At 42.6% G+C, this 9,899-nt stretch overlaps 1 protein-coding gene across 1 annotated transcript in view; it reads right to left on the bottom strand.

The window, feature by feature from the left end:
- Positions 1-7,383: 7,383 nt before the first annotated feature.
- The window catches only part of pdxdc1 (pyridoxal-dependent decarboxylase domain containing 1), a 43,379-nt gene continuing 40,863 nt past the window's right edge, over positions 7,384-9,899 (bottom strand). Inside the window, exons 29-30 of the mRNA XM_038306226.1 lie at positions 7,713-7,889; positions 7,384-7,664 (exon numbers count right to left, since the gene is read on the bottom strand). Of these exons, the coding sequence (XP_038162154.1) occupies positions 7,384-7,664; positions 7,713-7,889 (458 nt within the window). The remainder of the gene's footprint in view (positions 7,665-7,712; positions 7,890-9,899) is intronic.

Raw genomic sequence — 9,899 nt, 5'->3', positions numbered from 1 at the left:
TGGATGAGGTTCAGAGCCGAGCTGCTGCAAAACAGACCTTTTGCAACACATTTCTCTCTATTTATTTTTGTAATTCAAATTTCTATTTAAACATACTTGGTAACATCTTACAGTGGAACTAAATATAGAAAACAAAGATAGATGGGCCAGTATTACAGGGAAACATTTTCAGAGGCTTAGGTAGTTCCTGTCCAATAAAATAAAATACAATATATGGGTATATAAAATAAAAACAGAAGGAATATCAACAACTTCTCCTATTTAACATTACTACAGTAGATGAATAAAACAGGACAGGATAACAGTATTCCTTAAGTCAGGCTTCAAGCTCTTAGCTCTAGTTAGAAGTCAGATGTTCCATGAAAAAAGTCCCAGTTCCACAGGACCTTTACTGCTCATCCTTCCCATCATCACCTCAGAGGAGGTGGCCTCACTCATTCAGGTTTTCCACTCTTGGACTCTAGGAGATTTGGTTGATTTCCAATTCCTTAATATAATTCTGAGGCATGAGGTTATTCCCACCATCTAAATTGAATTATGTTTTTTTTTTTATGTAATGTTTGGGCCTCTGTTTTATCTACAACACATTTCTCTTGAGTTTCAGAACTTATAGAGCCAGACTGGAGGAGAACGTCTCCTGAAGATCCTTTGGTGTGAGCCGCATGGAAAAGAAAAACCCATTTGCTGTGAGGCTGCCTGCTAAGCTGCAGCTTGGTGAAAACTTAAGCTCTCCAAATGGACACGGACAGAAGTTTGCAGGTCTGACACCATTAGAGACAAAACAACCAATATGTCTTTAGATGATGTTGATCATTTCATGTGTTTACTGATGAGTAAAGACAAAGCTAACAGGATGGACTGCATGCTACGCTATGCTACAGGAATATGTGTTGATCTGTTGCTAAAGCTTAGACCAGCTTTATTCACTAAGGATTTAAACACTGATGTAACATTAGTGTTCATGTGTTCCTCAGATGCTCGTTACATTTCCATTACCAAGTCTGACCAAGAGTCATTTAGTGGAATCCTGATGTCTATTCTCTGCTAGCTATTTCAAGGAGGGTAAAGAATCATTTAACTAGAGGTTGTTGGTTCCTGATTAAGCAAATCATTTAATAAAACATTATTTGGCCAAATAATGTTTTATTCACCTCATGGATTATCATTGTGAATTGGTCTGAAAACATTTAAATTTCTCTAAATTAGTGAAAAGCTAATTTGATCAGATCCCAAATTCTTCCAGATAAACTTTGGTTTCAAACACAGAATCCATCTTAAACTGTAATATGTTTTTCAACCATGTTTCCCTTTCTCTTTGTACATAGTAGTTTAGTTTAGTTTAGTTTTACTAGTCTTAGTTAAGAGTGTTAAACTGAAATATGTTTGAGTTGAAACTGAATGGTTTTTGTTAATAAAATCTTATATTGTGAACAGAAGTTGTGGTGAATTTATTCCATTAATGTGCAGAAATAACCGTTTGACCATGATTAGTGCTGGAATCACTCTTTCATCTATTGTTCTAACACAGTTAGTAGGACTGGGTGTCATAAACAGTATATAACACCCAAATTACTGTCTGATTAAATAAGATATTTTAACCCCCCCGCACCCCCCAGTAACTGAGTTACTCCACAATAAAAGTAACTAGTTACTAGTAAAGTAACTATTGCGTTACTTTTGCGTTTCTCGCCCCCCTAACCCTCCCCACCCAGCCCCCACCTTCTCACCGTGTGTTTCCAAAGCCAGCTGAATAGAGCGGACGACAAAGACAAGAACCTGCAGAGAGTTTAGCATTTATTGCAACTCAACCTAAATGACATCAGGGGGGAACGCCATCTGACGCGCCTATAAACCCCGTCAGATGGCGTTCCCCTGATTAACATGGGGGAACACGATGTGAAGTTTATTAACAGGGCGTTCAGATCTGGTGACATTAATAACTGGGGATGTCTAATTCTGAAATCCTGTGTGTTTGGGTTGTTATAGATACTGCAACATCTATCTATCTATCTATCTATCTATCTAGATCTATACTCTTGTGTGTGACATAAAATATGGATCTCCATCCCTGCCACAAAGGCCATCAAATAATGTTTAATATAAAAAATACAGTAGGTTGAAAAGTATCCATCATCCATCCATCCATCCATCCATCCACCCATCGCCTTTAGCGAGCATGCGCGTTTCCTGTCGCTTGCGCGGTGAATCGTGCCGCCTGCGCTGTGCGGAGATGCAGAGGAAACCGTATCTGATGGGGAAACGCAGCTCTACGTAACACCGGTATTTCCATCAGGAAAACGCTGTTTTGCTGCAGGAGTCCTCCTCACTCTCCATCTCTCTGTGTGTGCTGTACGTTAACACCCACCAGCAGAAACACCCACCTACCCAACTGACAGACGGAATCTCACTATACATCAGCTAATCTCATCCTCCCCTCTCTCATGACAAGGCGCGCACGAGTCCTATCATGAAAAAAGGTTCATTGTGCGACCTGAGTAACGCGCAGTAACGGGGTGTCTGCAATGGTAACTGCGTTATAGTTACAGTCAAAGTAATTAGTTACATTACTCGTTACTAAAACAAGGTAACGGTGTTAGTAACACCGTTACTTTCAACGCTGTTAGTCCCATCACTGCTAACCAGATGTCCGAGCCACCTCAACTGGCTCCTCTCGATGTGGAGGAGCAGCGGCTCTACTCCGAGTCCCTCCCGGATGACTGAGCTCCTCACCCATCTCTAAGACACACTACGGAGAAAACTCATTTCAGCCACTTGCATCCGGGATCTCGTTCTTTCGGTCATGACCCAGAGCTCATGACCATAGATGAGGGTAGGAACGTAGATTGACCGGTAAATGGAGAGCTTTGCTTTTTGGCTCAGCTCTCTCTTCACCACGACGGACCGGTGCAGCGCCCGCTTCACAGCAGACGCTGCACCTATCCGCCTGTCAATCTCCCGCTTCCTTCTTCCCTCATTCGTGAACAAGATCCCGTCTTAAGACGTAGAAAGTAAAGCAAGAAGCATAGAAAAGATCAAAGTCAGATTTTTTTCATATTCTAGTATCATTTATTAATGTTATGTCTATTGATAATAATCATGAAATGCTTATATTATTTTAGTTTATAAATTCCATTAAACATATTAGTTAACAGAGTCATAGTTATTTAAACTGCATGAAAACATTTGATTGTGTAAAATGTGATGTTTTGATGTGAAAAAAAGTTGTGAAAGATGAAACAGATCAGGATCCTTAATGAAAAACATGTTTTATTTTAGTTTGCAAAATCACTAAAAAGAAAAGTAAACTAATTCAAATGGAATGGAATCAGAACCGGTTTAGACTGCTTTGATCCAGTTGAACTTACAGAGTTAGCAAAACTATTGTCTTCATCTAAGCCTTCAACTTGGATGTTAGATCCAGTTCCAACCAGGTTATTTAAGGAGGTATTCCCTTTGATCTCCTCCTCCATTTTAGATGTGATTAATCTATCTCTGTTACAGGGATATGTACCTAAAGCTTTTAAGGTTGCTGTAATTAAACCTCTGCTTAAGAAACCGTCTCTTGACCCAGATGACTTGGTCAATTATAGACCTATATCCAATCTTCCTTTCTTATCCAAAATTCTTGAGAAAGTAGTTGCCAAACAAGTGTGCGATCACTTCCACCATAATGAACTTTTTGAAGAGTTTCAGTCTGGCTTTAGAGCTCATCATAGCACTGAAACAGCTCTGGTGAAAGTCACTAATGATATTCTCATGGCCTCAGATAATGGACTTGTATCTGTGCTCGTCCTGTTGGATCTCAGTGCTGCATTTGATACAGTTGACCATAATATTCTTTTAGAAAGACTTGAATATTTTGTTGGAATTAAAGGAACAGCACTAGACTGGTTTAAATCTTATCTATCTGATCGAATTCAGTTTGTTCATGTTAATGATAGATCTTCAACACGCTCAAAGGTTACCTGTGGAGTACCACAGGGATCAGTGCTAGGACCAATTCTCTTTACTTTATACATGCTCCCAATTGGTAGAATTATTAGACAGCATGGGATTAATTTCCACTGTTATGCTGATGATACCCAGCTATATCTGTCTATAATCCAGATGAAGCTAACCCATTACATAGATTACAGGCATGTCTGAAGACATAAAAACCTGGATGACTCTTAACTTTCTGCTTCTGAATGCAGACAAAACAGAAGTTATAGTCTTTGGACCAGAGTCTCTGAAAAAGAAGCTGATTAGCCAGTCACTTCATTTGGATGGGATTAAACTGATTTCAGATAATAAAGTAAAAAATCTTGGTGTTATTTTTGATCAGGACCTGTCATTTAAATCCCATATCAAAGAGGTTTCTAGAATTTCCTTCGTTCATCTGAGGAATATTGCAAAAATGAGAAATCTCCTGTCCAGGGGTGATGCTGAGAAACTAGTCCATGCATTTGTTACTTCAAGGCTGGACTATTGTAATTCTTTACTATCAGGAAGTCCACAAACTGTAGTTAAAAGCCTTCAGCTGATCCAAAATGCTGCAGCCAGAGTTCTAATGAAAATGAAAAAGAGAGATCATATCTCTCCTATCCTGGCTTCTCTTCATTGGCTTCCTGTTAAATCCAGAATAGAATTTAAAATCCTCCTTCTCACATATAAAGCCTTAAATGGCCAAGCTCCATCTGATATCAGAGATCTGATTGTTCCTTATGTTCCTAACAGAGCACTTCGCTCTCAATCTGCAGGTTTACTAGTGGTTCCTAGAATTTCTAAAAGTAGAATGGGAGGCAGATCTTTTAGTTCTCAGGCTCCTCTCCTGTGGAACCAACTACCAGTTTTAGTCCGTGAGGCAGACACCCTGTCTACTTTTAAGGCTAGGCTTAAAACTTTCCTTTTTGATAAAGCTTCTAGTTAGAGTGGCTCAGGTTATCCTGATCTATCTCTATAGTTCAGCTGCTATAGGCTTAGACTGCTGGAGGACATAGGGACCCCTTTTTCATCATTCTGCTTCATTCTATCTCTATTCTCCCACTCTGCAGAATCTGTTAGTTCAGTCTCTAACGTTAACGTTTGGTCAGGAGGCGGGTTAGACGTAAGGATTCTAGCTCTAGAACAACAGAGGGTGCACTCTCTTTTCCCCTCGGCTTCCTGTGGACTGAGCAACATTACAACCAATAAAGAGAAAACAGCCTCTTTTCCCTTAAAAAGTTTATTCATGTTTTGATTAGAACACCACAACAGAAAGACTCCAGAAACTCTGCTTCATTTACACCATAGAAGAAGAAAAGGGTCCAGTAGTAAAAGAATGAAGACTGCGGTGGAAGCTCCACCTACTTCCTTTTTCCTCTCTTATCAAGTTTACGAAGGAAACCCGACTTTTTGAGCCGCGGTTCAGTGGAGAAGAGCCTCGCTGTCAGTTAGCATCTGTCCGGTTCTGATCCGTTCAACCGGATCGTCAGTACGTTCCTGGGACGCTCAGACTGATGGTCTGCTCAGGTGTAGATAAAAGCTTCATAGAACCTTTTTCATAAAGGTGAACGTCTCTCAGGCCCGTTTGGAGCTGAACCCTGAGCGGACATCCAGCTGGTGGACACTGATCCTGGTGGCAGCTTCCAGGACGGTTGCAATAAAAACAGGATTAACCCAAAACAATCACAGATATAAAACAACTAGAAGTGCAAAGAAAACCCTTTTAGAACCTTCAGATCACCGCCCATAGATCTACGTTTGTTAGATTTCATCAGGCTGCATCTGATCGCTGAAGCTCCCAGAATGATGCAGGTAAGATAATGACTGCTCATCTATCCCCACCTCACAGACTCCCAGCAGCAGGAAATAATCGATCCCTGGAACCAGAACACCTGCAGCTGTTCTGGTCTCACTGGTTCTTTAGAGAACAAGTTCCCTCATGAAGACCCGGGAACTCGGCAGACGGGTCAGGTCCAGTTTAAAGCAGGGTTTGGTTCTGGAGCAATGTAACAGAGCTCTGATCCATCCATGGAGACCTGGGTGGAGGTCCAGCTTCTTCCAGACAGAGATAGGACAGCTGGCCTTAGCGGCCTAGTCCAAGTCTACATATGGATCCAACTAAGAATCTCAGAGCTTTTCTATCCAACCAGACCAGGTCAGAGTTATTCTGGCTGTGAGGCAGGAGACCTGACCCTGCAGGTGGGCTGTGCTTCGGCTAACGCTGCAGCTAACGCTGCGGCTAATGCTCCGGCTAAAGCTGCGGCTAAAGCTGCAGCTAACGCTGCGGCTAAAGCTGCGGCTAACGCTTTGGCTAACGCTGCAGCTAAAGCTGCGGCTTACGCTGCGGCTAATGCTCCGGCTAAAGCTGCGGCTAACGCTGCAGCTAAAGCTGCGGCTAACGCTGCGGCTAACGCTGCGGCTAAAGCTGCGGCTAAAGCTGCGGCTAAAGCTGCGGCTAACGCTACGGCTAAAGCTGCGGCTAAAGCTGTGGCTAAAGCTGCGGCTAATGCTCCGGCTAAAGCTGCGGCTAACGCTGCAGCTAAAGCTGCGGCTAAAGCTGCGGCTAACGCTGCGGCTAACGCTGCGGCTAAAGCTGCGGCTAAAGCTGCGGCTAACGCTGCGGCTAAAGCTGCGGCTAACGCTACGGCTAAAGCTGCGGCTAAAGCTGTGGCTAAAGCTGCGGCTAATGCTCCGGCTAAAGCTGCGGCTAACGCTGCAGCTAAAGCTGCGGCTAAAGCTGCGGCTAACGCTGCGGCTAACGCTGCGGCTAAAGCTGCGGCCAGCGCTGCGGCTAACGCTGCGGCTAGCAGTCCACTTGGCGTCGCATTCATCCCAGACACAAAGCTTTGGTTCCTGGGAAACCGATCCGTTCATCAAAACCTCATTAAAGTGCAAACGGCCAATAAAGCCGCCTGTAGGGGGTGACAGAATCCACTCAGATCGACTCAAAGTAGTTTAAATAAAAATATCAGCAGAGAAGAAACACCGAAGGATCCGCCGGACGGACAAAACTGATTCCTAATGACCAGAGCAAAAAGAAAACTTCATTTGAATTCAGCCGTTTTAAACTGGATTAGATTAGATTAGACAGTAGATTAGATCAAAGGTTACGTTTAACTTCAGTTTCTGACATCAGTGGTTCTGATCATCATAGATCATTTTTCTCATTCAAACTTCATAGATTGGTTTTTTGTGCAGTGAGTTGATAAATAGGAGAAAACGGTCTGCAGAAGAAGAAAACGTTTCTGAACGGGGTGAAAGCGGCATGGGAGGGCGGGGCAACAGTAACGCATGATGAGGCTCTGATCTACATTCATCCGTTTGTCAACAATAACTCCTTAAATCATCTTTTCTTCTAAATATAATTTTTTTCTTCTCCATCACAGTGAAGAAGCCCCGCCTCCAGAGCTTCTCATCCAATCATTGTGGGATCAATAAAATGTCTGGGTTGGACACAGAGGAGGCGGAGCTACTGGAGGCCCCAGACTGACCTCTGACCTCTGGACAGAAATAAATGGGAGTAATCCCAGGATGGGAGGACGGCCTCCTTCCTCTGCCTTCACAGCTCCTGTTGCTCCTGAGTGCCACGGCGGCAGGAGGGAGGAGTGGAGGCAGAGGAGGGGAGGACGGCGACATGTTGGACATGTTGGACACGTTGGACACGATGGACCGGCGGCTGGTTCTGGACGGATGGAGGGCGCCTGGAGGTGGAGATGTTCTTCATCTCCCACTGAGATCCAGCTGCAGACCCTCCTCCTGCGTGGGCGGAGCCCCGTCTCCTGTGGAGACATCCAGTGTCTCAGGGTGAGACGTGGAGGGGGGGGTGATGCTGCTCTCCCCCCTGGAGGCCTCCTCAGCTGCTCCGATGGAGCTGGTCTCGCTCATGGAGTCCGATCCGACACCTGGACGCCGAAACAACCTCTGACCTGCAGGAGGAAGGAGCGCAGACAGGAGTGAACGTCTGATCCTCATCAGACTGTTCCATCTAGGAAAATAGATCTATAGAGCGTTAGTCAGGAGCCTTTCCTGGATGTTCAGATCCCTGAAGAGAATCACCTGCTTTATTGGAGGGCAAAGACAGAAGAACTATTCTGACTCAATGAATTAATTTGGTTTTTAATCTCTTTCAGCTCTCTGGTTCTCCTTTGGCTACAGCGATCAAACCCAGAAAGATGGACTGCCGTGTCTCATCGTTGGACATAGAAATATTGAACGTAGCATTATTCAACGTAGCAATATTGAATGTAGCATCGTTGAAAGTAGCATTATTGAACGTAGCATTATTCAACGTAGCAATATTGAATGTAGCATCATTGAAAGTAAAATCATTGAACATAGCATAATTGAGAGTAGCAATATTGAACTTAGCATCGTTGAACGTAGCATTGTCAGACGTGGCATCATTGAATGTAGCATCGTCGCACGTAGCGACGTTGAATTTAGGAATATTAAATGTAACATCATTGAACATAGCATCATTGAACATAGCATCATTGAACGTAGCATCGTTGAACGTAGCATCGTTGAACGTAGCATCGTTGAACGTAGCATCGTTGAACGTAGCATCGTCGAACATAGCATTGTCAGACGTCGCATCATTGAATGTAGCATCGTCGCACATAGCAATGTTGAACTTAGGAATATTAAATGTAACATCATTGTACATGGCATCATTGAACGTAGCATCGTTGAACGTAGCATCGTTGAACATAGCACTGTCAAACATCGCATCATTGAACGTAGCAAAATTGGACGTAACATTGTCAAACGTCGCATCGTTGAACGTAGCAACATTGGACGTAGCAACACTGAACATAGCATTGTCGAACCTAGCATCGTTGAACGTAGCAACATTGGACGTAGCAACACTGAACATAGCATTGTCGAACGTAGCATCGTTGAATGTAGCATTATTGAACGTAGCATCATTGAACATAGCATAATTGAACGTAGCATTATTGAACGTAGCATTATTGAACGTAGCAATATTGAACATAGCATCAATGAATGAAGCAATATTGAATGTAGCAATATTGAGCATAGCATCATTGAACATAGCTTTATTGAACGTAGCAATATTGAAAGTAGCATCATTCAAAGTAAAATCATTGAACATAGCATAATTGAACATAGCTTCGTTAAACGTAGCATCATCGAACGTAGCATTGTCAGACGTCGCATCGTTGAATGTAGCATTGTCACATGTAGCAACGTTGAACGTAGGAATGAATGTAACATCATTGAGTGTAGCATCATTGAACGTAGCATCGTTGAACGTAGCAATACTGAACATAGCAATGTCGAACATAGCATCGTTGAATGTAGCATTGTCGCACGTAGCAACGTTGAATTTAGGAATATTAAATGTAACATCATTGAACATAGCATAATTGTACATAGCATCATTGAACGTAGCATCGTTGAACGTAGCATCGTTGAACGTAACATCGTCGAACATAGCATTGTCAGACGTCGCATCATTGAATGTAGCATCGTCGCACGTAGCAACGTTGAACTTAGGAATATTAAATGTAACATCATTGTACATAGCATCATTGAACGTAGCATTGTTGAACGTAGCATCGTTGAACATAGCACTGTTGACGTAGCAACGTTGAACTTAGGAATATTGAATGTAGCATCATTGAACGTAGCATTATTGAATGTACCAATATAGAACATAGCAATATTGAACATAGCATCAATGAACATATCTTTATTGAACGTTGCATCATTGAACGTAGCAACATTGAAAGTAGAATTTTTGAACATAGCAATATTGAACGTAGCAATATTGAACGTTGCATCATTCAACGTTCCATCATTAAAGGTAGCGATATTGAACGTTGCATCATTGAACGTAGCATTGTTGAACGTAGCATTGTTAAACGTAGCATCGTTGAACATTGCATCATTGAACGTTGCATCATTGAACG

Source organism: Cyprinodon tularosa, unplaced genomic scaffold (assembly GCF_016077235.1).
Source record: "Cyprinodon tularosa strain WSP-4 unplaced genomic scaffold, ASM1607723v1 ctg1151, whole genome shotgun sequence".
NCBI classification, from domain to species: domain Eukaryota; kingdom Metazoa; phylum Chordata; class Actinopteri; order Cyprinodontiformes; family Cyprinodontidae; genus Cyprinodon; species Cyprinodon tularosa.
Note: the sequence above shows the minus strand (reverse complement) of the source record. Positions and strands in the feature narration are given on the sequence as shown.